Raw genomic sequence first — 27,107 nt, forward strand, 5'->3', positions numbered from 1 at the left:
GGGGGTCCTGGCCACGATATAGGGATGCTGGGGTGAATGGGAGGCTGGACAACAAGGGGTCTCTGCAAGTTCCCTGAAAGCTCAGAGCAGCTGGTGTGGGGCCTTGGGGAGGACGGAAGGGCTGGGGAAGGACGGAAGGGCTGGGTGGGGGGTAGTGAAGCCAGGTGTGGCAAAGTGGGGCTGGGGCTCAGGTGAGGAAGGGCCCAGGGTGAGTACGGAGGGCTGGCAGCGGGGGAGGGGGTGGATAGAGGGGTTGGGCAGGGCGCAGGGCAGGGCCTGCCCACAGGAGCGGGAAGCACGAGCTGGGCCTGCTCAAAGATGGGCAGTGGGCCTGACCAAGTCACTAGCTCCCCAGCTGCCCTCCAGGGTGCCCCCCCCCCACCTAGGAAAGCCCCCTCCCTCCCCAGGACCTGCTCCTTGGTCACTCTGGAAGCTCCTGTCACATCCCGGGTCCTGGACACTCAGGTGGATGGACGTACCTGGCCATGCGTGCTCAGGGAGGCCCCCTCCCCGCTTCTCAGGCCCGTGGGCTGTCTCCCGGCCTCAGAACATTATGGAAACACCACACTCACCTTCCCTTCAGCAGCACTTTGCCAAGACCCCTCAGCACCCCCAGACCCATGCCGGGCCAGCCGTGGGAGGAGCCCAGAGGTCGTCGTGAACACGGGGAAACTGAGGCTGGCGGAGGAGGCGCAGGTGGCCACCGCGACGTCAGCATCCAGGACGGGCTGTGTCTCCAGAGGCTGCCTGGCCGGCGTCCCCTCCAGCTCCACGGCTGAGTCGCCCGCTCACCGTTCCCTACGCGAGTCTCCTGAGCGCCTGCCGTGTACCGGGCACCGCTCCGCCCTGGCCATAGAGCCGTGCGCGCGAAGCCAGGCTTCCTGGGGCCCGGGGTCAGCAGGGGGGCGAGTGAAATGAAGGAAACTGGGGGAGGAGGGCAGGGCGGACTGGGGGGGAGGCGGTAATGTGTGCTGTGGCGGGGCCCACCCCCCAGGACACTGCATCTTAGCGACCTCCTCTCCCTCCCTCTCGGGCAGGGGACGCTGAGGACCCCGAGTCCGCTCAGTGGGGCACCGCTCTGGGCGCACGTGTGCAGGTGCACGTGTGTGCACCGTATGGTGTGTGGGCACGTTGCGGAGGGTGCGGTACACACGTGTGTGTGGCAGTTTATGGTCCATGTGTGTGGGCACGCGAGCGCTTTTGTGACCACACAGGGAAAGGGGACACGCCATCCCCGCTCCTAAGGGCAGCCTTAGAGCGCAGGGACCTGGGGTGCTGGCAGCAGGGCTCTCAGAAGAGAGGTCAGCGGGGGCCAGAGTCGGGGGCAGGCAGCCACCCCCCCAGGGGCCATGCCACCGCCCCAGCTGTCCAGCTCCTTCCCGCAGAGCCTCACCCCCACACGCACCCCACCCCCCAGCCCAGGATCCAGGTCCTGCCAGCCCGGCGGGGAAGCAGGGCACTGTCCGCATGTTGTCTTCAATCTGTTAGGTCATCTGACATCACCCGAGCTGGCCGCATGCCCCCTGTTCTCACAAACTTCCAGATAGCCATCAGGGCTGGCCCAACTGACAGAAAGCCCTTCTGGACGCTTTCCGGGGCTCAATGCCTGGCCGCCAAATTAAGCAAAACAGTCGCAAAAGTTTGGGGCCCCTGGCTCGTGCTTTGTGCCGGGGCAGCAGGGCAGGGGTGGTCAGCTTCAGTGAAGGGCATTGTGGCCAGAGCTGCGAGCACCCTGAGGTCCCCTTCCACCAGCCCCTGAGGCTCTCCCTTCCCTTCCAAGAGGACATCTTAGGGACCCGTCCAAGAATCCAAAGCCCAGTGACCAGGGACCAGGGCAGCTGGAGGCTGGCAGGCTCACCCTCGCAGGAGCCCTGAGGAGCACTCACGCTGGGCAGAAAAGTCAGGTTTGGGGTTTGGGGCCAGCTTCTAGCTGGCCAGGCCACCTCGTAATACCTTTACTGGGCATTTGGACCGACCACTTACGAAACTGACCTGAGTTTATAAACTGACCTGAGTTTATTGTAGACTGCCCGTCCAACTGTTGTAAGGATGCACAGCCACGGTCTGGGGCCCTCTTTGGTGAAATCACCCCTAAAATGTGCACCCTTAGACGCTCACCCTGATCTTTTGGCTTCCTGTGTGACCTGATGGTGTGAAGTCAGGGACCTTCCAAGCCTCGTGGGACCCTCAGGGACACGTGCCCACCCCACGTAGCATGGACAGCGAGGGCCAGGGCCTGACATGCCCCAACTCTGGTCACCAAGTCTTGAGACCTCCCCACCCTCCCAGGGCACCTGCCCACCGCCCACAGCTCTCAGCTGACCCCTTGGGGTCAGCAGTCTGCCGTGCACCCCAGGGTCCCAGGGGCATCTGATAACCATTAGGCCTTTCCTTGCTAGAGAGTCAGGTGGGTGTCCCCGGCCACTGGGAGAAGAGAGGCGTGAGACCTGGGCCAGGTGGCCTGTCCTTGGTCCACTGAGGCTGTGGTAGCCATTTCCTGGCCAGGGTCCTCGTCCACCTTGCTGGTGCTGCTGACCTGGTTCTTCAGGTGACAGGGTTGACTCTCTGAAGCTACCCCGTTCACCCCGCAGAACCAGAGCCCACGCACAGCCTGAGCCGAGAGTGGACTTGGAGGCGGCAGGTGAGCGGGTCAGGCCAGGGTGGGAGGGAGGCAGGGCGACCAGGGTGAAGGGCGAAGAGCAAAACAGGGGTGAGCGGAGGAGGAAGAGGCCGGCATGACTCAGTCAGCCTGCTAGTATTTATGGGGTGCCTACTGAGTTCCCAGCCTTGCTTGGGCATGGTGTGGGGGAGGCCAGAGGAGCAGAAGACAGGGCCCTGCCCACGGGGGATGGTGAGCTTTCCTGTGAGACACACAGACAAGGGGAGAAGCCACATGAGGACCCCACATGCCGTGTGGTGGAGTGCCTCGCCCAGCCGCCACCTCCTCCCCTCCCCATAACTGCCCTGCCCCCACCCCCACATGTGGGCCCCTGAGGGCCGAGCTGACTCACTCATCTCTGAGAGCAGGTACCCAGGAGACATTAACAAAGGGTGAGTGGGTGACTGGAGTGAGGCGTGGATGCGTGGAGGGATGGGCGGATGGACGGAGGGATGGGCGGATGGAAGGAAGGATGGGTGGATAGATGGACAGATGGATGGAAGGATGGATGGATTGATGGAGGGATGGAGGGAGGGAGCGATGGACAAATGGAGGAATAGATGGATGGACGGATGGATAGATTGATGGAGGGATAGATGGATGGACAGGATGAATGGATGGAGGAATGGATGGATGGATGGATGGATAGATGGATGGATGGATGGATAGATGGAGTGATGGATGGATGCATGAATGAATGGATGGATGGATGGACAGATGGATGGAGGGAAGATGGATGGATGAATGGAGGGAGGGTGGGATGGACAGGATGGATGGACAGAGGGATGGAGAGATGGATGGATGGATGGATGGATGGATGGATGGATGGATGGACTGACGGGCAGATGGAGGGAGGGTGGGATGGACAGGTTGGAGGGATGAACAAATGGATGGGTGGGTGGATGGAAGGATGGACAGACGGGTGAATGGATGGGTGGAGGGATGGGGGTGGGTAGGTGAATGTTGATGGGAAGATGAACCACCCTTCCTTCAATTATTTGCACTAATGTTACCTTCCCAATGAGATACCCCCTGACCATTTAAAAATAAATCCCCATCCATCCATCCATCCTCCATGCAGGTTCTCACCTGCTTTATTTTTCTCCATTAAAAAAAAGAAGTTTGTCTTTTATTTTACTTTTAAGGGCTTTTATTGAGATATAATTGACATACAATAAACTGCATATATTTGAAGTGTACAATTTGACTTTTTTTTTTCTTATTCATAATGCATATATGGCAATTCCAGTCTCCCAATTCATTGCCCCCAGAACCTCCCCCTGCCACTTCCCCGCCTTGCTGTCCGTATGTTTGTTTCCACAGCCATTTTAATAGTTTGGTTTTTTTAAATTTGCTTCTTACTTTCTTTCTTATGTGCGTGTCGCCTGACCCCCAGCACAGTGCTGGCGCCTGGGGGTTGCTCAGTAAACCCGTGCTGAGTGACTGGACAAGCTGGCAAGTGACAGGACAGTTGAGGACAAGGCGGAGGGACAGTGGGCTTGGGAGAACGGGGTGGGGGTCCACAGAGGCCTTAACTGACCCCCAGGAGGGGAGAATCGCTTTCTCGGCCTCCTTGGGGGATGGGAAGAAGGGGACAGAGGGGCAGCTGAGGGCTGGTGGGGCTGTGGTCCCCCGGCCTGATGCCCCACGCTGGCGCTCCAGCTGCACCTGCAAGGCAAGAGCCTGTGTCCACACAGACGTGTGCACGCATGCATGCACACACACACAGTGCACACACACACCACGTGAGACATCCGCACACTCGCACACGCTGTGTACACTCACACACAGACACACACAGGATATCCTCACACTCGCACACGCTGTATATACTCACACACGAACATACACACACACAGGGGATATTCGCACACTCGCACACGCTGTGTACACTCACACACAGACACACACGGGATATCCTCACACTCGCACACACTGTGTACACTCACACACGAACATACACACACACAGGGGATATTCGCACACTCGCACACGCTGTGTACACTCACACACAGACACACACGGGATATCCTCACACTCGCACACACTGTGTACACTCACACACGAACATACACACACTCACTGGTCCTTGCAAGGGATGCTCGCCGAGAGCTCTACGCCCTGCTCTGCTCTGAGTGCTCTCCCTCCCCCACAGGCCCCACAAAGCGGTGTGGTCATTGTCCCGAATTCACAAGGGACCTGGACCCACACAGCTGTCCAGGGGCTCAGCGTGGGCCGCCCTGCCCCCCTCACACAGGCCGCCAGCCCACCCAGCACTCCACGGCAGTAACTGCTCTCGGTGCCCGGATTGGACTGTTGCTCCTAGGGTGACGGGGTGGCGGGGTGGGGGGCTGGGGGGAGGGACAGGAGGCTCTCCTGTATTTGCAGGTCTGCATGTACCGCCAAGCACCAAGGGGAGGAGGGAAGCGGGTGGCGGTGTCTCCTTCCTAGGGCTCCAGAAGACTCCAGGCACAGGACGGGGGGCGGGAGCGGGGTGAGCCTGGGCTGGTGGCCGTGTGTGCCGAGTCCTGGCTCAGCCCCTGCTGGGCCGCTCTGGCCTCTCTCCCTGCGCCTGTGATGGGTGGATGCCCCTCCCAGGACGGATGGAGGACTGGCACCCGGCAGGGAGGTGGCCGGCTGCAGGCGCTGCCCGTGGGGCTGGGGGCCTCCCCTGCCCCCGTCCTTCCCCTTCCCAGTCCTGCACTTGGGGCTAGGGGCCACAGACAAGGATTCATCTGCCAGATTCAGGACCCTGGGCTGAGAAGATCTGGTGGCCACTTCAGGGAGAGGGCGCTGGCCACGGCTGAGGGCGGATGAGGGCTGTGAGGTGCAGCGTCAAGGCCAGGGCATCCTCACGGGAAGGAGGGCCTGCAGATCCGCTGAGTCCGGGCAGGTGGGGGTGGCTACAGAAGACCTGGGAGTGGGGGGGAGTCAGCAAGGTGGGTGGCGAGTCTGGGCTGCTTAGTGTGGAGGACCCTTAAGTGGGGTGGCCCACCAGGCTCTCAGCCTTCACCGTGGATGCTCAGGTCAGCCCAAAGGCGGCGGACAGTGGCCTGTCCTGCAGAGCCTGCCCTGCCCTCTCCAACCAGGAGTGACCAGAGGTGGTGCCCCCCCCAAGGACCAGGGCAAGGGCCTTCCTGTCCGAGGGCTCGAGTCCAGACCTCATGAAGACATGAGGGAGGTACTGGGTTGGCGTGGGCCCCCTGGCCAGCAGGGCGACTCAGGGCCAGTCGGGCCCCTCTCAGGGTCGTGGCTTCCAACCCAGGCAGACAAAGACCAGAGGTGGCTCAGGGCACTGATTCTCCCTGCAAATTAAGCCCCTTGTGGCACTCAGCCTGCATGGGGTGGGGGTGGGGAAGCTGGCCCTCTGTCCGGGGGCAGGGTGGGGGGGGGCAGGTGTATGTGTGTGTCCCTCCTCCCCAGGCCTCAGCCGGGGGCAGAAGACAGGTGGGTCTCTGTGGTCAGCCTGCTTCGGAGCGCGACCCGCTGTCCCAGGGACAGAGGCCTGGGGGCTGGTGCTCTCTCTGCCAGGTGTGGCCTCTCCCCCGAAGGAAGTGTCATGTGAACTCAATCCTGTCCTGAGAGGTGCCGCCCGGGGCCAGTTGTAGCAAAGGGGACGGAGGCAGGTGAAAACAGGGCAGGAGCACAGGCCTCGGGCATCCTGACAGCATCAGTGAGAGCAGACGGCACCTGGGTGCCTCCTCTCTGCAGCGATGCCCCTTCCTGAGTGGTGCCCAGCTGGCTACAGCCCCTTGGTCCCAAGGCTCCCACGCAGCGGCTCCCCCGCGGCGGCTCCCAAAGGTGCAGGTCTGCACCCCCTTGCCCACCCGCCCACCGTGTATCCTCCCCCCAGTTCCGGTTCTGGGCCCAGGAGGCTCAGTGGCCAACAGTCCCAGGCAGGAAGCGGACAGCACACGAGTGAAGGAAAGGTCCCTTCAGAGGGTCAGACTCCCTGAAAAGTGATGCCGGGTAACATGGAGAGAGAGGCCCTGGGGAGGCCCATGAGCTGATGTGGCAGAGAGGGTGGGGGTGGGGGAACGAAGGGGATGGTGGGGGCAGAAGGGGAGGCTCTGAGGCTGGGCAAGGGAGCAAGGGGCAGGCCAGGTGGCTGGAGAGGTGGGCGGGATGGGACAGGGCTGCGGGCTCCTGGTTGGGTGTTATTGCTGGAGTAATAGGGAGCCATGGAGGGTTGTGGGCAGGGAAGGAGCACAGCCTGGTGCTGGGCTGGCAGGGGCCAGAGGAAGGTGTCCAAGAGGCAGAGGTAGAGAACAGGACTGGAACAGAGGATGCAAGGAGGGCAAGGACCGTGTGCCTCCTGCCCCCCAGGCTCAGAGGGTCTGGGGAGACCCCCTCACTCTCCATATACCCCTCACATTGGCAGGACCCAAGGCGGGGCCAGGCCCCAGGCTGGTCTTTTGGAGTTGGGGCCTGGCCGAGTCCCACCGCCTTGCCAGGCCTGGGTCTGGGTCTGGCTCTGTCCAGGAACCCTGAGATTGGTGTCTCCCCCTTGGAATCTGGTCCACAGGGTCTCAGGCCCTGAAGACTTGTGGGGTCCCTGCCTTGGAGCCCACTTACCTGGAATCCAGTCTTTCCAGCGGAATCCTCAGACAACCCCTCTCCTCTCTGGGTGGGCTCCAGGCCCAGCTCTGGGTCGTGCCCAGCCCAAGACGGAGCCCTGGTGTCCAGGGGCAGAGCGGCCTCCAGAGGCCAGACCACCTCCACCAGCCCCAGCTGAGCCTGTGGTCCTGGGGCACCCCCTGGTGGCCAAAGGGCCAGACAGGAGAGGCCACCAGGGGTCTTAGCGCGCGGGGCCTGGACGGGGTCTCCCACCCATCCTGGAGCTCAGAGGATGAGGGGTCCCTGGGAGGGGGTCCCGGGGTCTCTGGGGAAGGGGCACACAGAACTGTCATCTGTTCTCGTGTGTTACCCGCAAGCTCCCAGAAGCCGGGCAACTTAGATCCCCTTTTTTTACAGAAACTGAGGCCCAGGGTTAAGGAGCCCAAAGGATTTGCAGGGTGTGGGGCTCCAGGGTTGGAGGGACAGTGTCTGTGCAGAGCCTGTGGTGCTGACGGCCTGACTCCTGGCCCAGCCGTGCCGCCCTCCAGGACAGTGCACCCGGGTGCCGTTGCCTCTCCGCTCTGTGGGACCCTGGGGTGGGGGGCAGTCTCCGCTCGCAGGTCCTCCACGGACGGCTGGGCCACAGCCCCGGGGTTGGCCACTCCCATTTACCAGAGAGATAGACTGAGGCCTGGTGGGAAGCTGAGACAAGGTGGCACAACCCACGGTGGGAGTGCGGGCCGCCACCCCGACATGAGGCCGCCCCTTGGCACCGGGAGGCTGGTCCTGCCCAAGGGGGTCACTGGGCCCATCAGGCCGGGGAAGTCTGGCCCTCGTACCCGGTGGCTTTGGCTGGAGCAGGACTGTGGGCTGGGTGGGGCCAATGGGTGGCACCCATTCCTGGTCACAGCATTGGCTGCCCAGGTGCCAGGTGTGGTGGGTGGGGAGGAGGAGAGCCGGGCGTGCGGGCTTGCGGGTGCCAGGCTGTGGGCACCTTCACTGCTCCTGGACAGCAGCTGCATGTCTGGGCCCCAGGGAGAAAGCCGGCAGGTAGGAGCCCCAGGCCGCCCGCCCCCAGGTGGGAGCGGGAGTGGGGCGCCCTCCTCCCCAGCCACAGCCTGGCTCTCGCCTCCGTGTCCTCCTCTGGACCCTGGGAAGAGTCCCGCCTTCCTGGGGCTGCAGGGGGACCGTCCCTCTGCGGGTGAGGGGGGCACTTGGGAAGGGGCTTGGGGTGGGTCTGGGCAGAAGGGGCGGCCCCACGGCCCTGGGGAGCTCGACTCAGGGAGCTGGGGCTCCGAGCCAGCCCCTGTCCAGGTGGGGGGCTTGTAGCACATGGGCGGCTGTACCCCCTCACTGCCCCCCCTCCAAGCCATGCCCTCCACTCCCGGCCCAGGGAGACCCGCGTCCTCACTGGGGGCCAAGGGCCCGCAGCGCTGACCACTGCCTGGCTGAGCGTGGGGCCCCTGGGTGCCTTCTCCTCACTGCCGACCTCCCATCTCAGGCAGGATGAGCGGGGCTGAGTGGGCCAGGGGCTTGTGCAGGGACACAGCCCGGCGAAGGGCTGGGCTGGGACACCCGGGGCCTGGCTGCCCAGTTCTGCCCTCACGGGGGCAGTTCCCCTGGTGGCCTCTGACCAGGCGTGGCCGTCTGCCCCATCCCCTGCCAAGCAAGAGCCCCCGGTGCCTCTGCTGCTGGGGCTGGAGGTCTTGCCTCCATTCTCCCTGTCGGCCATGGGGGTGCGGGATTCCAGCAGGGGTGACACAGGACCCCCAGCCCCCCAGACTCCCCTGCCCCCTCCAGGAACAGGGGCGTCAAAGACCTGGACACCTGCTCATGCAAATGTGCCGTTTGCATGTCCTTCCCACTTGGTGGCCCCATTTGCCTGGTGTCTGGCGTGGTGCCACCCGGGCACTTGGCACAGGACCCCAACTCCCCCTTGACCCCCAGGGCTGGGAAGCCAGGGGCCGGGCCCAGGCCTCCGAGGGGTGAGGAGTCCTGGTTGTGGCCCCAGGGACGTCGAGAACCACCTGCCCTCACCCGCCGAGGAAAGGGCGATGTGGGCCGGGGGAGGGAAGGCCCCCCAGCACCCACTCCCGAGGCAGGGACCACCCCTCCTGTCCCCTCCAGGTCCCCCCACCCCCAGTGGGGATGCCCGAGGCTCACGGACTATAAGCACATCAGAGCCACCCAGGCCCCACACACCCTGGGGTGGCGGTGCATCCCACTGTGTGGGGAGGGATGACAGGCCCTGGCGGGAGCGTGGCCACCCCCCTCAAGCCCTGCTCAGCCCCACCCTCCCTGCATGGTACAAATACTCCCCACTTCGCAGCCTGTACTTTGGGGTTGAAGCGTGTCCCCCCAAATTCATATTCACACAGAACCTCAGAATGTGACCTTACTTGGAAAGAGGGGCTTTGCAGAAGCAATTAGTTACGATGAGATCATAGTGGAGCAGGGGGGCGGGCCCTCATCCAATGACCAGCGTCCTTATAAGGAGAGAGAGACTTGGACAGGGACGTGAGGGTGGAGGCAGAGGCTGGAGGGAGGCGGCCACAAGCCCAGGGACGCCTGGAGCCCCAGAAGCTGGAAGAGGCGGTAAGGCCCCTCTCCTGGAGCCTCTGGAGGGAGTGTGGCGCGCCCACACCTGGATTGCAGATGTCTGGCCTCCAGAACCACAGGAGGATCAACCCCTCTTGTTTCAAGATTCCCGGTTGGTGGTCATTCGTTATGGCCACCCTGGGACACTCCTGCAGTGACAACCCAGAGGGCGGCGGCGCCGAGGTGGGTGAACGTTGGCCCGTGCCCAAGCCCAGGCCAGGTCTAGTCTCCCCCCGGGGCTGTGCGGTTGCGTGCAGGTCCCCCACGCTCTCCGTGCCTCGACAGGGCAGGGCCTCACAGGCGCTTGGTACCAGGAGCACGAGGCCCAGCCCTGGGGGTGCGGTCAGATGCAAATCCTCCCGCTTCCCACCCCAGGGCAGGGTGCGCAGAGGGGTGGGATTTGAATATGGCCTTTCTGAGCGGGTGATCATTGGTTTTCAATACTGGAGGCTCGTGTCTGGGGCCAGGCCTGGGTGTGGAGGGCGGGGGCGGGACAAGATACAGGCTGTACCAGTGCCCCGGGCAGCTGTAACAAAGTCCCACAGATGGGCAGCCTGGACCCAAGGGGATCGATTCCCTGCTCTGGAGCCAGCATCCCTGATCAAGGTTGCGCAGCCGCGCTCCCTCCAGCAGCTCCAGGGGAGGGCCCTTCCTGCCTCTTCCGGCTTCTGGGGGTCCAGGCGCCCCTGGGCTGTGGCCGCCTCCCCCCAGTCTCTGTCTCCGTCTTCACTTGGTTTCTTCACTCTTTGTATAAGGACCCTCCGGTCACTGGACCAGGGCCCATCCTAATGGCCTCTTAACTGATCACATCTGCAAAGAGCTTGTCTCCACAAAAGGCATCTTCGCTAGCACAGGCACTAGGGCTTGGACACACCATCTGGGGGACGTGGAGGGAGGACCATGTCGTGCCTGCAGGTGCCCCCTTGCCACCCCCTGCTGTGTACACAGGTGGCCCCTCTTTAAGGGACAAAGGGCTGGCCTGGCCTTGAGAATGGGCATTTTACCGAGTGATTAATTCTCCTCTCACAAAGGGTACGGTCCCGGCTGTGCCTTGCCCGGGGCACCTCCTGGGGGAGAGGGCGGGTGGAGCTGACCCCGGAGGAGCTGGGAAAACACTCCTGCGGAAGGGGGCACGGCCGACACTCACGGTGGGCAGGACAGCCGGGGAGACAGAGCTTCACAGAGTGGACCTCTCGGGTCTCCTGGGACCTAGGGTCCCACTGGCTCTGAAAAGACCTTTGCTCCTCTTGTGTTCCGGCCCCAGGTTCTGAGAGGGTGGGGGCAGGGCGGGCGTGCTCCGCCCACTGAGTTTGCAGAGGAAACCACTGGAGACAGGCTGTGGGGGGCTGTGGGGGGCTGTGGGGGGCTGTGGCCGGGTGGTGGGGGCCGCGCTGGGCCCTGGCTGGTAGCCGTCAGCAGTGGGTCCAGGAGGCACGGGGGTGCTTGCTGCCAGGCCGGCCGATGGGACCCAGGTCCCTATCACTCTGGCCGTTCCCGGGACCCCGGCACAGCCCCTGAGTGTCTGCTAACGTGCCGACCCCACCGGGCATGTGGGCAGCGCTGGGCCAGGGCTGAGGGCTTGGTGGGAAAGTCCCTGGGTGGTGGGAAGGGTGGGGGCATGTGGCTAGAACCTTCTCTCCCTGGGCCTCCTGGGCCCACCTGGGCAAGGAGGGATGTGTCTCCCTCCTCGGTTCCCCCCCACCCCCAGCTCCTGAGCCATGTACACAGGCCTCACCTGCTCACCTGCTGCGCCCCCACCCCCTGCCCGGGCACCAGGCACACCCAGGGTCCCATCCGTGCCCTGGCTGACGGGGGTGAGGGACAGGTGGGCTGCAAGACCTCCGCTGTCTTTTGGGGCTTCCAGGACCCCCCCCGCCAAAGCCTCGGCAGAAGCAGGGACGGGCGCGGCCAGCTCGTGGCGCCCAGGGAGGGGTGAGTAGGAGCGTCAGGGTTGGGGGGCGGGAGTGGAGGGCGAAGAGGGCGATGCAGACGGGTCAGACGGTGGGGCTTCAGGAGGGCCGGCCGGTGGGAAGGGCACCGGGGCAGACGGTGGGCTGGGGAGAGGGGCTTCTTCCCTGGTGAAGGCAGCCCCGGTCTCTGGCGGGAGGGGGCAGGGCTTGCCTCTCACGCCCTCAGGAGTGGGCTCTGTCCCTGCAGAGAGGGCCCCATGCAGGGTGCCGGCGACAGACAGGGCCCGGGCCTGTGCCGGGGCGAGATCGAGTTTGGAGGGTGTGGGAAGAAGCGAGGCAAGGTGAGAGGCTGCCCGCCGCCCCCATCCCCCGCCCCGGGGACTGGCCGCCTCCGCCCCACATCCCCCCCTGCTCCCGGAGCCCCAGCGCCCACCCTTTCCCGGGCTTCTCTCTCACGCCACTGGCGGGGTGGGGGCTGTCCGGAGCCCCCAGGCGGGGACAGTTCCCGGGCTGGCAGGGCTCTCCAGCCCCTGCCTCCTACCCCCGTGCACAGCGTGCCCAGGCCCCTCCTCTCTCTGGCCTCGGCCTCTCACCGATGGGCTGGGGACGCCCAGGTCACACAGCAGGTGGAGACAGGGACTGGGAGCCCTGGCTACGGCTGCGGCCCTGCCCCCGGCTGCGGCCCTGCCCTGCGTCCCCTGGAGCCCAGCCCGCCTTTGTGCCCAGGGCCCCCTACCCCGCACCCCTGTCACCAGCTCCCTGTGCCCAGTACCACCCACCCCCTGCCCTGCAGTTCGTGAAGGTGCCCAGCGGCGTGGCCCCGTCTGTGCTCTTCAACCTCCTGCTGGCCGAGTGGCACCTGCCGGCCCCCAACCTGGTGGTGTCGCTGGTGGGCGAGGAGCGGCCTTTCGCCCTGAAGCCCTGGCTGCGGGATGTGCTTCGCAAGGGGCTGGTGAAGGCGGCTCAGAGCACAGGTGAGGCCCCGGCCAGGCCCCCCGCGCAGCCTGCTGACCCCCGCCGGCGCCCGCCCTCCACGGTGCCGGTGCCGGTGCCGCCGCGGTGGTGGGAGCAGCTCCCAGGGACGCAGCAGAGGGGCTGAGGGTCCCCAGGCCCAGAGCCTCCCTCAGGAGGGCCTGGCCACACGTGGGGCCCACAGGCCTCAGCGAGACACCCGGTGGGGGGGTGACAATGTCCACACTCCGCTGCCCCCTCCGCCTCCCTCGGGGCAGCTATCTGGCCGGCCAGTCGCTGGGGTCAGAGCCAAACTACCGGGCTCTGTTTTGGGGCCGGCTGGGCCTTCAGAAAACCCAGGCACCACTGTGGGGCCTCTGGTCTCCTTCAACCCAGAGATGATTGTGGAAAAGATAAAGGCCCTGTCTGTGCACTCCTGGGCTGAGGTCTTTGCCATCTGGAAAGGCTTCCTGATTCGAGTCCCGCACAGGCCGCGGGACAGTGTCGGGGCCTGCTCTGCACAGACGGCGGCTGGGGGCGGCTCCCAGCAGGTGGGAGGGTGCCTGGCTGGAGGCGGTGGGAGGCCCTGGGGCTGCCAGGCAGGCACAGTGATGCCCGTGCCCGCAGGAGCCTGGATCCTGACCAGCGCCCTTTGCGTGGGCCTCGCCCGGCACGTCGGGCAGGCTGTGCGCGACCACTCGCTGGCCAGCACGTCCACCAAGGCCCGTGTGGTGGCCATTGGCATCGCCTCACTGGGCCGCGTGCTGCACCGTCAGCTTCTGGACGATGCCCAGGTGAGTGTCCGGCTCGGGGCACTGTGGCCTCGGGACACGGTGGGCCTGGGAGGGCCCTGAGCAGCAGCCACCCCAGGGCAGGAGGGCATGCCCTATGGAGGCCACCAAGGCAGCCTTGCAGGCTGACCGCATGCCGCCATCTGTGCCTGAGTCCCCCCCACGTGTCAGGCCAACAGTGGACAGACCAGCTCCTGCTCGCGGGGGCTCTCGGGCCCTGGGGGAAGCCAGGCTTCTCTGCAGCACTGAGGCAGTGGGAAGACAGGACTCAGAGCCGGGAGCGGGGAGGGCAGGAGGGAGGAGGGCAGTGGGAAAGGTCAGGCAGGGGAGGGCAGGCAGGGGAGGGCAGGACCTGGGAGGATGAAGGAGACAGGCAGGAGGGGGAGCTGCGCGCCCAGCATGCGGCCAGCAGGTGGCAGCATCGCCCAGGGAACAGCGTGGGGAGGGGGCTGCCAGGCTCCCAGCAGGCACAGACTCGGGGTGGGGGCCTGGGATCAAGGACCCTGCCCAGATCGGTGCCCAAATGCCCGACTTGACCACCGCCCTACCAGCTTGGGTGACCCTGGGCGAGCAGCCTCTGCTCCCACCCTGGGGGAGGGGTCTGAGGCTGGTCCAGAGGAGGCCCTGGCAGCCCTGTGAGTAGAGCTCCCCGTGGCACTGGGTTCTGTCTAGAGGGTTCCCTCCCTTGCCTCCCCCTGGGCCCCCCAAAACAGCAGCCAGCCCTCCCTCCCTCTGGGCAGCGGGAGGCCTGGACAGAAGGCTTGCCTAGGCCTCACAGTGCACGTGGGGGGCCCAGGAGAACAGCCCTGTCCACTACCCCACGGACAACGGTGGCACCCAGGGCCCCCTCTGCTCCCTGGACAAGAACCACTCACACTTCATCCTGGTGGAGCCGGCGCCCCCCGGGAAGGGTGAAGAGCCCACGGAGCTGCGGCTGCGGCTAGAGAAGCACATCTCGGAGCAGAGGACCGGCTACGGAGGTGAGGCCCACCTGCCACCCAGGGAGGCTGCCAGGGGACAAGGCAGGGCTTGGAAGGACCACCAGGGTGGGCAGGGAAGGGCATTCCAGGCCGAGGGCACCAAGCACGTCAGGCTGTTGAGACCCAGGCCCCTGGTGGGGGGGGCGCTGGGAGGGGGAGCTGCTGGCCAGAGTGACCAGGGGATGCAGCTGCAGAGAGTAGCCCTGCCAGGCGGTGACATGCTGTGGACTCGGGGCTTTGGAAAGAAAATGAGATTTGCAAGTTTCAAGGGGCCGATTTCCCTCCACCGGCAGCCAGAGGTAAGCTGCCACCAGGGGGCCGTGTTGCCTGGACAACGGGCGGTGCCACAGCCAGCAGCGGGTTCAAAAGCGGATTTGCGAATACTGGTGCACGGCTCATATTTATAACCAAGATATGCAGGTGCTTACAGTATTCATGAGAAATGTGAAATATTTGTGAACGGAGCACTCTTTAACGAAAGCACAACTGAAGCTGTGTTTACACCATCCCATGTGGGTGCCGTGCTGAGCCCTGGGTTCCTGGAGCCTGGCAGCCCACGCACCCTGATACCCTCCACATTCATTCAACTGGCTCCTTGGGAGTTAGAGGGAACCCTTCTCGGGGGAGCGGACGATCCTGCCTGCCCTGCGTCCTCCTGGCAGTTTGGACTCCTCCCACATAGCCTACCCAGCAAGTCCAGGCTTCTCAGGGCTTCACATTCAAAAGTCTCATTTCTGGATTTTGGGGGGAGAAACTGACCAGCGCCCCTCCTTTACCTCTTCAATGTGCTCCAAGGGCCTTAGATGACCTGGCAGGTGGTCAACAGAGCTTTCTGCCCTGATGGGGAGAGAGGCCAGGCCCTTGGAATGTGGCTGGTGCAGCCAGGGACTGAATGTTCAACTTGAGATTTAAATAGCCACCGAAGCGGCCTCCTCGGACAGTGGGGTGTGGGCCTAGCATCCGTGTCCCCGGGTGACGGGGCAGCTTGGATCCCACACTTCTCTAGAAAAACCTCTTGGCTGGAGCCTGCCCGGAAAACGTGTCAGGTGGATGGTCGGAGGCCGTGGTGTTCTCCCCACGCGGCAGGTCCCTGGCCCTCCGCTCGCCTGGGCACCTGGGTCGACCTTGTGCCCTGTCCGCAGGCACCAGCAGCATCGAGATCCCCGTCCTCTGTCTGCTGGTCAACGGTGACCCCAGCACCCTGGAGGTAGGCGGGGGGTCGGGGTGGGGTGGGGGCTCCTGCAGAGCCCCCCGCCAGGGCAGGGGCGGCGCCCAGAGCTGACCTGGCCCGCTGTCCCTCCCCACCCCACTCAGAGGATATCCAGGGCCGTGGAGCATGCTGCCCCGTGGCTGATCCTGGCGGGCTCTGGGGGCATCGCCGATGTGATCGCTGCCCTGGTGAACCAGCCCCACCTCCTGGTGCCCCAAGTGGCCGAGAAGCAGTTTAGAGAGAAGTTCCCCGGTGAGCACTTCTCCTGGGAGGACGTCGTGCACTGGACAGAACTGGTATGAGCCGCCCAAGGTTGCCGTCAGGAGGGCCGAGCGAGGGTCCCTGCCTGGACCCCGCCCCCTGCAGTGCATGTCTGTGCCTGGTCCTCTGGCTGCAAAGCCCTCCACCCCGTCCCACGCTCACCCTGGCGGTGGCGCCTCAGTCTGCGGGTAGGGTGGCCCCGGGTCCAGTGGGCAGTGGACTGGGATTCTCCCTGAGGGATGTGGGGTCACACACAGCGTGCCCTGCCCGAGGGACCACCTGGGAGCCTTTGTCCGGGTGTCCCCAGCTGCAGAACATCACCTCCCACCCGCACCTGCTCACCGTGCATGACTTCGAGCAGGAGGGCTCCGAGGAACTGGACACGGTCATCCTCAAGGCGCTGGTGAAAGGTGAGGCCTGGCTGCCCCCGCTGGGAGGCCCGTGGAGGGCACCGGACAGAGGCAGATGGCCGACCAGCCTGGAGAGGGGTGACTCCCACCCCCGCACCCTCCTGGGTTTCGGCCTCCAGGGGCCTGTGCCGAGGGCGGGGCTGCCGCCCAGGGGCTGTCCACGGCCAGGACGTCTGGGACGGCTGCGCTCAGCTGCGTGTGTGTGTGTGTGGACATGTAAGCGTCGTGTGCTAGCATGTGAGCATGTGTACCAGTCACTGCTCACTTCGGCGGCAGCACATGTAACAAAACCGGAGGAACACAGAGCCGGCCAAGGCCTGGGTGCAAGGATGACACAGAAATCCATGAAAACTTCTGTCTTTGGCAAGTTTTCTGTTAGCTATATTTTATCACAATTTAAAAAACTGAAGTGTTCAGCGAATTCAGGAGGTTTCAGTGTTTTCACAAGGTCGTGCACCGTCACTACTAATTCCAGAACATTTCCACCATGCAGAAGACCCCTGCTAGTCACCCCATTCCCCCAGCCCCTGCAACCACGAATCTGCCATCTCTGAAGCTTTGCTTATTTGGGGCATTTCCTATGAGTGGGGTCACACACTGCATGGCCGTTGGTGTCTCTTCCACAGAGTATGATGTTTTGGGGGCCGTCCACGTTGTGGCCTGTGTCAGGGCTCCTCTCCTCTTCAGGGCGGAGTAACATGACACGTTTTGTTTCCCTGTCCTCTGTTGATAGACACTCAGGGTGTGTCCATTTTCTGACTGTCACTCCATGTGCTTCTTATAGGACATACACACGTGTCGAGGGGCTGACCACTGGCGGGGGACACAGCCCCAGGCAGGGAGGGGCTGTGTGGGGTGGGGCCGGGGACACCCTGGAGGGAGGGGAGGCTCCTCCAGACAGGCCGCCGGCAGCCCCCATGCCACTCACCCCTTGGGCCCCCGGGGTCCTGGCGCTCCCAGCATTGGCTCCTGGGGGTCTTGCGATGTCTTGTGGATCTAGAGGGTGTGGTGTGAAGCAGGGCACTGTTCCTGTGGCCGTGCATTGAGGAGACCCACCTCGAGGGACCTTGTGCCCACCGGCTCTGCCAGCGCCTAGGTTCACCCTCACCCCCCACCCACTCCATCCGCAGCCTGCAAGAGCCACAGTCAGGACGCACAGGACTACCTGGACGAGCTGAAGCTGGCCGTGGCCTGGGACCGTGTGGACATCGCCAAGAGTGAGATCTTCAACGGGGACGTGGAGTGGAAGGTGCTGCCCTGCCTCTGGCCGGCACCAGGCGGGGACCTGTTGAGGGGCTGGGGGCAGGGGGTGTCCGGGTCCATTCTGGCCCAGCTGTTGCCCTGGGGGCCGGGGGGGTGGTGGTGGCCAGGGCATCTCCCGTTGCCGCCTCACTCTTCGGCCCCCCAGGCGAGATGGGCTGAACTGTGGTGGGTGTGGGCTGCCTGGGCACAGCAGGACAGGCGGGCTGCCCAGGAGCTGGGGGTCTTGCTGAGGGTCCCCTGCCCCTCCCCACCGGCCCCCCTTCCCCTCCACCCAGTCCCGCGACCTGGAGGAGGTGATGATGGACGCACTGGTGAGCAACAAGCCCGAGTTTGTGCGCCTCTTTGTGGACAACGGCGCCGACGTGGCGGACTTCCTAACCTACGGGCGGCTGCAACAGCTCTACCGCTCAGCGCCCCCCAAGAGCCTGCTCTTCGACCTGCTGCAGCGCAAGCACGAGGAGGGCCGCCTGACACTGGCTGGGCTGGGCACCCAGCAGGCCCGGGAGCCGCCCACGGGGTCGCCCGCCTTCTCCCTGCATGAGGTGTCGCGGGTGCTCAAGGACTTCCTGCACGACGCCTGCCGCGGCCTCTACCAGGCGGTGAGCGCTGGGCGGTGGCGGGGCTGGGCAGGGTCACGGCTGTGGGCTGACACCCCCATCCTCCAGGAGCGGGGCCCGGCCCGGCGGCCCACGGGCCAGAAGGCGCTGCTGGACATGAACCAGAGGAGCGAGAAGCCCTGGCGGGACCTGTTCCTCTGGGCGGTGCTGCAGAACCACCACGAGATGGCCACCTACTTCTGGGCCATGGTGAGGCTTCCAGGGAGGGGCGCCTAGGGGGGTTCCCAGGGGGCGGGGGAGCTGGCCACATCCTCAGACCTGGCCTCCCAGGGCCAGGAGGGGGTGGCAGCAGCCCTGGCGGCCTGCAAGATCGTCAAAGAGATGTCCCACCTGGAGACGGAGGCCCAGGCGCGCCGTGCCCTTCGCGACGCCAAGTATGAGCAGCTGGCCCTGGGTGAGCGACGGGGGCAGTGGAGGCGGGGTGGCCTGTGCCCCTGGGGCCCCTGGGCTCCTCCCTACATCCCAGTGGAGGGGACAGACCGGTACACGCGAGGAGGATGCAGCTCCACACCCCAGGCCGGCTGGGCAGGGACACTCAGGTAGAGGGAGGCCAGGCGGGGTCGGGCAGCACCCACGTGCCCCCCACCCCAGGCCTCACCGGCCCCCGGGGAGGTGGGCGCAGGGCAGAGGGCCCATCCTGCAGGGCCCAGCTCGGGCCAGAGGAGGGAGGCAGGCAACCCGGCCTGGGCGTCACGGCAGTGGCCGTGCCCTCGGGCAGACCTCTTCTCCGAGTGCTACCGCAACAGCGAGGAGCGGGCCTTCGCCCTGCTGGTGCGCCGGAACCGCTGCTGGAGCAGGACCACCTGTCTGCACCTGGCCACCGAGGCCGACACCAAGACCTTCTTTGCCCACGACGGGGTGCAGGTGAGCCCCGGGCCGGGGAGGGGGTGGCTGTGCGGCCAGGGGCTGGGCAGGCGGGAGGTGCCCCAGCTGACCTCCCTCACGCCCCTCCCCCAGCCTGTGTCCCGGCCATGGGGGTGGGGGGACGGGAGAGGGCTTCCTCCTGAAAGCTGCCCGCCCAGCTCCCTCTGCTGGCCCCTCGCCCCGCGTCCAGCCCTTTTGTCCAGCCCTTTCTCCACCTCTGGTCTCAGCAGAAATGCCACTTCCTCAGCGCAGTCCCCCCGGACCTGCAAGCCTGGCCTCCCCCATTGAAGGGTCTTCCCTCCCAATAGGATGGAGGCTCCAGGGGGCTCCGGGAGCCAGGGCTGGGAGGGGCGATGCTTCAGCTGAACCGTGACAGGCAGGCCTGCTGCGGGCATCACGGGGGTGGGGCAGCAACTGTGCCTTTACTTCAGGCCTTCCTGACCAAGATCTGGTGGGGGGACATGGCCTTGGGCACATCCATCCTGCGGCTGCTGGGCACCTTCTTCTGCCCGGCCCTCGTCTACACCAACCTCATCACCTTCAGGTCCGTCAGGACAGGCAGCAGCCGGCTTGCCAGAGCGGCTGGGGGTCCCTGGGTTTTGCTGGTGCGGGTGGTGGCATGTCCTCAGTACCCCCCACCCCCCGCATCCAGCATCCATGTGGGCCCCGCGTGTGCGCCCCCTACCCGTGTCCTGTCTGAGTGTGTCCAGCACTTCCTTTGCTGGCTGGGAGCCCGGGGCCAAGCGGGTGCCTCTGGGTGCCCTTCCCACGTCCCTGAGGGTCCTCTGTGCTCCCAGTGAGGAGGCCCCACTGAGGACAGGCCCGGAGGACCTGCAGGAGCTGGACAGCCTGGACACGGAGAAGACCCTGCTCTGTGGCCCAGGCGGCCGGTGAGGTCTCAGCAGGGGGGCCAGCGGCGGGGAGGCTGGCCTCCATGGGCAGAGGCGAGCTCCGGGCCTCAGCCACCCGTCTCACTGCTGGCCGTGGACCCCTCTGTGGTGCAGGGCGGAGGAACTGGCCGTGGCGTCGAGGACTGAGAGCCGCCGAGGCCCACGGGCCGCCTTCCTGCTCACGCGCTGGCGGAAGTTCTGGGGGGCGCCCGTGACCGTGTTTCTGGGGAACGTGGTCATGTACTTTGCGTTCCTCTTCCTGTTCACCTACGTCCTGCTGGTGGACTTCAGGCCCCCTCCGCAGGGGCCATCGGGGGCTGAGGTCACGCTGTACTTCTGGGTCTTCACGCTGGTGCTGGAGGAGATCCGGCAGGTCAGTGGTAGGCCCGGCCCTCTGAGCCCCGGCGCCGCCCCAGACAGAGCCCCGGTTCCCGCCGGCCACATCCTGGCCCGGGCAGGGCTGCCCCCAGCCAGGCGGGGGCAGCTGTCACCGGGCTGTCTGCCGCCTGCCAGGGCTTCTTCACAGACGAGGACACGCACCTGGTGAAGAAGTTCACGCTCTATGTGGAGGACAACTGGAACAAGTGTGACATGGTGGCCATCTTCCTGTTTCTCGTTGGTGTCACCTGCAGGTCTGCGGGGCCCAGAGGCCCGGCAGGGGCAGTCCCGGTGGGCTGGTGGGCGGGGCTCCTTCAGGAAGGGTCCGCTCAGGCCCCGGAAAGCCCGCGCGTGTGTGTCCCGCGCTGTGTCCCGAGGGAAGCCCCCGCTTTCTCTGGGCACTGGCAGCCGCCCAGCCTGCCCTCCCGCTGCCCCCAGGATGCTGCCCTCGGTGTTTGAGGCCGGCCGCGCGACCCTCGCCATCGACTTCATGGTGTTCACGCTGCGGCTTATCCACATCTTCGCCGTCCACAGGCAGCTGGGTCCCAAGATCATCATTGTGGAGCGGATGGTGGGCTCTGCCCGGGGGGCGGGGAGGCCATGGCCCCCAGGCGGGTGCTGACGCTCCTCTCCCCCCACCCCTCCCCGTGGAGATGAAGGACGTCTTTTTCTTCCTCTTCTTCCTGAGCGTGTGGCTCGTGGCCTACGGCGTGACCACCCAGGCACTGCTGCACCCTCACGACGGCCGCCTGGAGTGGATCTTCCGCCGCGTGCTCTACCGGCCGTACCTGCAGATCTTCGGGCAGATCCCGCTGGACGAGATCGATGGTCAGTGAGCGGCCCGGGGGTGGGACTGGAGTGGGGTGGGGGCTCCTCTGAGCCAGCTCTGCGTAGGACTCCACCCCGGGGTGTAACCGAGTCCAGTTGTGAACTTTCCTTTGGTTAGACCCTGGACATGTGGCCCTTGAGAGGGGCATTTGGGGGTCATAGGAGACCCCGGCCTGGAGTGGCTGAGAGCAGGGGTCCCCGAGGCTGGCCCCCAGGCCTCGCACACCCGCACAGGGTCATGTCCAGCAGGGACAGCTCCAGGCTGATGCATGTCAGCTGCGGAGGCCCCAACCTCGGGCCTCAGGCTGGAGACGGAGCGGGGGCTGCAGGCAGAGAGGGCAGCCTGGGCGGGGTGGGGGGAGCCTTGTGGGGTGGGGGGACGGGTAGGCACTGCAGGTCACCGGGGGTCTGGGCCCTCCAGCTGCCCCCCCCACCACCCAACATGTCCCCACTGGGCAGTAGGTCTCCTGTCAGCCCCCATCCACCCCACCCCGCACACAGCCTGGGATCACCTGCTGGAAAGGCCCTTGGCTAGGAAGCCGCTCCTGACAGCATCCTCGCTTCTGGGGACCCACCCGTGTGTGCCTGACCTGCCGGGGGTGTGTGGTCTGTCTGAGGGGTGTCTCCATGGGGCCTGTCTCCCTGTACGGGGGACTGGGGCAGCAGGAGGCTCCAAGAACTTCCCAAGACAAGTCAGCACAGTGTAGGGGGCAGAGTGGCTCAGCCGTGGGGGCTCGGGGAGCCCTGGGCTGCGGTTGGGGACGCCTGTGCGGGCCCTGGGGTGGCTGGGATTCAGTCAGGACGAGGGGGTGTGGGCAGCAGCCAGGGGGCCAGGGTGAGGGCGCAGGGTACCAGCCCTGCCGGGCACTCCTGGTGCAAAGAGTGGGGGTGGAGGGATCGTTTGCTCAGGCTGGCGTCAGAGGGAGGCCACTGGGGCTCATGGGGCGATCACGGGGACACCGTCCCTGAGGCCTGGGCGCGTCACTGCAGTTAATGAGGCAAGGTCAGCGGCCCACGGCCTGGTAAATATTTCTCAATGGGATGAGGACGTGACTGAAGCAAACAGGCCACCAGGGTGGGGGGGCTGCACCGTCATGGGAGCTGCCCCCTAATTAGGTTCCCGCAGGCTCATTTCCTCGGCTGTTTTCTTAGCCCCCTACCCACCCCGGCACTGGGTTTCGTGTTTGCTCATTTGTGGGCACTAGTTTCCAGGCCATTCGTTTAATGAGGCCCTGCCTGCCCTCCAGACCTCCCACCCTCACCATATGGCCCCTGCTGGGGGATGCAGCCATGACCCCAAACAGTGCTCCAGTCCCAGGGGCCCCTCGGGAGGAGGGGAGTGTGGTGGGTGCTGCCAGGAACGGGCAGGGGTGGGGGTCGCTCCTGCCCCGATGGCCGCACACTGGCACAAGGGAACTCTGTTAGGGTCCAGGGTCCCAGGAGCCCAGGGCCACCTGGGCAGGACGGAGAGATGCAGATTCCCAGGGGGTCCGGCCTAAAGTGCCGCCATGGCTGCCAGGCCGAGTCCCACAGTGGAAAGTCCGCGATCAGGGCTGGGCCTGGGCCAGCACCGAGGGTCCTGGCAGCTCCCTTTCCCTCCCCGTCTCTCAGGGTAACCCCCACCCACCCAGGCCTCCCCGTGAGCCCACGGCGGTACGGGCCAAGAGTGATTCACTCACTTATGGGCCGAGAGGGAAGGCACCCCCAGCCTCGGTTCTGGGTGGGGTCCCGGGTGGCCGCCCTGCCATCCCTACCGTACACGTACCCAAGGGGGCCGGGGGCTGAGTGTCCAGGGTAGAGCCCTGTCTCCGGGCTCTGGAGGCCACAGACAAGGACAACCCATGTCCCAGCCTGGTCGGTGGCACCTTTGAGTCAAGGGGGAGACACAGGGGTCTCATCACCACGGAGCCGCTTCCATCAGACAGATTTACAGCTTCACGGACATGCTTTCCAGACCTGGCCCTGGCACACCTCTCAGGGTGCCGGGGAAGAGAGGAGGCTCCGTGATCAGCCCCAGGTGGGAGGGGACAGCTGGGGAGGGAACTCACGCGGGATCCCCCCAACCCCCATCACAGTAACTCGCTCATGGGGGACTCACCCCCATGAGGGGGACACGCACACACGGAAACAGGCCCTGCCAGCCCGACACGCAAGCACGGAGGTGGGGACAGAGCACACACAGAGAGACAGGGACCCCCAGTGGCCCCCGACTCAGTCACAGCACAGACTGGCAGGGGCAGTCACAGAAACACAGGCCTACATGCAGGCCTGTGCCCGGGTACACACACACACACACACGCACACACACACACACACACAGGGCCTGTGGAGGTCACCACCTGGAGCTACAAGCCCTCTTGATGGGGAGACGCCCCAGCACTCGGGGCCCCTGCACCTGCACACTCCCCCCCAGCTTCCTCTGCACCTTCCCCCCACCTCCTGGGGTGGGGTGGGGTCCAGGCTGGCCCTGCAGGGGTAGAGGCAGGCAGGGCAGGGGCTGGAGCTAGGCTCCTCGGGCGCTTCAGGGATGCTGACCCCCCCAGGGCATCCCAGTCCAGGGCGTGGCGTTCAGCCCGCTCCCAGGGCACTTGCTTCCCCACGCAGAGAGCCCTCTTCAGGTTGGCTCATCCCCGTGCCCCCAGTGGTCAGTGTCAAGGGCGTTCTGCCTCCAGAGGCTTTGGAAATGGCACAGATCTGCCCCCCAGCTCAGAGTCCCGTGATAGGCAGTAGAGCCATAAAGGCCCTGAGAAGTCCTGCAGGAGAGACTCCATCTCCGCTGGCTGAGGCCAGCTCTCCCCAGACTGGCCTGGAGCAGAGCCTTCGGTGCAGGGAGAAGCAGGGTGGGGGCCCATGCAGTAACCAGCAGAAACCGGGGTCCTCCACGTGGCCTTGGCTCTGCCTCCAGCGCCTGTGGTCTGGCTGTGACCTCGGCCCAGCAGAGGTGAGGAAGTGGGGCCAGCACCGCCAGGCCGACCGCCTGGGACTGGGGTGACCCACGACAGGGGCTCTGAGCCCTACAGCCCAGGTGATCCCCAGGAAAGCACAAGAGCTGGCTGCCTAGCCAGGGCCCTCCAGCCCAGGGCGGCCTGGACAGCGGGAGGATGCTCTCAATTCCCAAGGGCGTTGGCGGCTCAACCCCGCCCCACCCCACATGCCCGCCCCCCTTTCAGAAGCCCGTGTGAACTGCTCCGTGCACCCCCTGCTGCTGGAGGACGCGCCCTCCTGCCCCAACCTCTACGCCAACTGGCTGGTCATCCTCCTGCTAGTCACCTTCCTGCTGGTCACCAACGTGCTGCTCATGAACCTTCTCATCGCCATGTTCAGGTGCCCGCCAGCCCCCTCGCGCTGCCCATGAGGGCCCTTAGTCCCAGCACCCCTGGGCCAGGCCTGCCCGGCCCTTCAGACCTCAGGCTGCAGTCACCTCTGCCCTCAGGAGGCGCCTGGATATGGGGTATCACCCTGAAACAGTAGCTCCCCTTCGGGCTGGGCCTGGGGTCGGGGCACCTAGGAGGTGGCACAGGGCGTGGCAGGTGTGTGTATGTGGGTAGGGGAACGCTGCTTCCCCAAGCCCCCACCCCCCAGCGAGTAGGGCCTGGGTCTGCGAAGGCTGCAGCAGAGGGGGCAGTGGAAAACTCCAGAGGAGGGGAAGAGAGGGTGGGAGCCCCTCGGCGTTCCAGGAACGGGGCAGGGAGCTGGGCCGTGTGCCCACTGCCGCCCTCGTGCGTCCGCAGCTACACGTTCCAGGTGGTGCAGGGCAACGCGGACACCTTCTGGAAGTTCCAGCGCTACCACCTCATCGTGGAGTACCAGGAGCGGCCCGCCCTGGCCCCGCCCTTCATCCTCCTCAGCCACCTGAGCCTGGTGCTCAAGAGGCTCTTCCAGAAGGAGGCCCCGCAGAAGCGGGCGCGCCTGGGTGAGGCCCGGGCTGGACCCGCTGCCCAGGACCGCGAGGGGCGGGGCGGGGCAGGGCGGGGGGGCAGGGGGGACCTGGGCAGCGGGTCCTGGCCGTGTCTGCAGTGACCCTGGGGGTGGGCTCCTCCTGCCTGGCTCTGGGCCTCCTGGCCTGGGCGCTGCCCCTGAGGCCGCCCGCCCTTCCCAGAGAGGGACCTGCCAGAGCCCCTGGACCAGAAGATGGTCACCTGGGAGGCGGTGCAGAAGGAGAACTTCCTGAGCCAGCTGGAGAAGCGGAGGAAGGACAGCGGGGAGGAGCTGCTGCGGAGGACGGCCCACAGGTGCGGGGACCTCCCCCCTCCCCCGGCCCCCACCTGGGCGGGCGTGGCAGGGCCTGGGGCGCTGAGGCCACAGGGCTGCCTACAGGGTCAAGGGCCCCTGCCTGGCGCGCTGGCCGTGTTCCTGCAGCTGCAGGAAAGGAGGGGTGCCGGCGGAGCCTGTGAAGGGCCAGACCTCACTCGCTGGGGCTGGGGCTGTGAGATCTTCACCAGGACCACTGTTAGGCATCAGGCGGCCTTCAGGCTGGAGGTGCCTCTCACGTCACAGGGTCTGAGCTGGGGAAACAGGCTGAGAGTGGCAGGGACGTGGCTGGGTCCAGCATGCAGCCTCCCAACCCTGGACAGGCCTCTGCTGGGGCCTTGCCGGCCCCGCTTTGGGGGGGTGGGGCCAACACTCATGATGTCCCCTCTGCTCTGGGGTCCCCAGCCCCCCCTCAGACCCACGTGCCTGGTCCTGCCTGCAGATGGGGACGGCCCCGCCCCGCCCCGCGCCCACAGGGAGGATGCAGCGTGCTCTGCACCCAGGTCCGAGGGGCCAGAGCACCCTGACCTCAGGCACCCCCAGAGGCTCAGTGACCCCCAAACCCACCCGAAGGGCCTGGGCAACAGGACAGGGAGGACGGCAAGTTTCCCCCATCTGGGAGCCCCCTGCCACCCCTGCCATCAGCGGCCTGCTTCCCCCTCCTCCTGCCGCAGGGTGGACTTTGTAGCCAAGTACCTTGGGGGCCTGAGAGAACAGGAGAGGCGGGTCAAGCGTCTGGAGTCTCAGGTGGGCAGGCGCATTGGGTGCCCTTCTCTCCCAGCGAGGCCTGGCACACGGGCTCAGCGGGCAGGGCAGGGCAGGGAGGGCCTGGGGCTTGGGTACTTGCATGCGCCCCACCCTGAGGGGGAGACCCTGCCACTCTCCCCAGGGGGTCCTGCATTTAAGACCCCTCATTGTCCACTCCCCACATACCACACTAGAATCTTCCCCTTCTCCCCCCCCCACCGAGTGACAGCCATCAGAAGGGGGTCCCCGGGCAGCGGGGGATCCGGCAGGGAGGGACGTGGACGCGGGGCCTGGCCCTGGAGCTCCCAGCACACGCCCCCTCCTCTAGGTCAACCACTGCACGGTGCTCCTCTCCTCCGTGGCTAACACGCTGGCCCACAGCAGCACCTACTGGAGTAAGTGTGACCGTCCCCACGCGTCCCGGGTGGGCACGTGCAGCCCATGGCCAGCCCTCTGACCTGGAGGCAGAGCGAGGGCCTCGGGCTGTGCTGTCCCCTGCTCACCCTAGGCCTCCACTTCCCACCTGTCCTGGGAGGGGACAGGCCCAGCTCTCTGATGGCCCTTGGCTGGCCAGAGTCTTTAGGGCGGGTAGGGCCCTCTGACGGAGCCCACCAACTCAGCCAGGGTGTGGGGGCGTGGCCACTCAGGCTCCCAAGCCTCGGCCTAGCCCCACTGGGCTGCTCCCACCCCCTGCACCTGACCGGAGCCATCTCTCCCTTCCTGGGGCTGCCCCAGTGGGCGCCCAGCAGCTGAGGGGCCTCCCTTCCCCACCAGACTCCGAGAACTTCGGTGGTGGGAACCCACAGGCCTCTGCTGACCACGGAGGGGGCCTGTGCAGCCGGGAGCACACAGAGGCTGGCCAGCCGCCCTCCAACGCCTGAGCTGCTTTGGACCATCAGCACGCGGGGCCCACCTCTTGCAGAGCGCCAGGCCCCATGGACA

General features: G+C 65.7%; 1 protein-coding gene across 1 annotated transcript; it reads left to right on the plus strand.

Moving 5' to 3' along the window:
- The first annotated feature begins 7,969 nt into the window (after positions 1 to 7,969).
- Positions 7,970 to 27,046, plus strand: TRPM5 (transient receptor potential cation channel subfamily M member 5). The gene is made up of 27 exons (XM_057727186.1): positions 7,970 to 8,417; positions 8,831 to 8,952; positions 9,872 to 9,997; positions 11,523 to 11,746; positions 11,972 to 12,065; positions 12,518 to 12,698; positions 13,303 to 13,469; positions 14,263 to 14,446; positions 15,589 to 15,653; positions 15,761 to 15,952; positions 16,225 to 16,327; positions 17,458 to 17,576; positions 17,866 to 18,396; positions 18,478 to 18,601; positions 18,926 to 19,071; positions 19,503 to 19,615; positions 19,869 to 19,961; positions 20,076 to 20,334; positions 20,475 to 20,593; positions 20,778 to 20,910; positions 20,993 to 21,167; positions 24,338 to 24,491; positions 24,899 to 25,080; positions 25,267 to 25,399; positions 26,093 to 26,165; positions 26,494 to 26,560; positions 26,940 to 27,046. Exons 1-27 carry the CDS (start codon positions 7,970 to 7,972, stop codon positions 27,044 to 27,046), a joined length of 4,434 nt encoding a protein of 1,477 aa, XP_057583169.1.
- The last annotated feature ends 61 nt before the right edge of the window (positions 27,047 to 27,107 follow it).

The sequence above is a fragment of the Hippopotamus amphibius genome, chromosome 3 (genome assembly GCF_030028045.1).
Source record: "Hippopotamus amphibius kiboko isolate mHipAmp2 chromosome 3, mHipAmp2.hap2, whole genome shotgun sequence".
NCBI classification, from domain to species: domain Eukaryota; kingdom Metazoa; phylum Chordata; class Mammalia; order Artiodactyla; family Hippopotamidae; genus Hippopotamus; species Hippopotamus amphibius.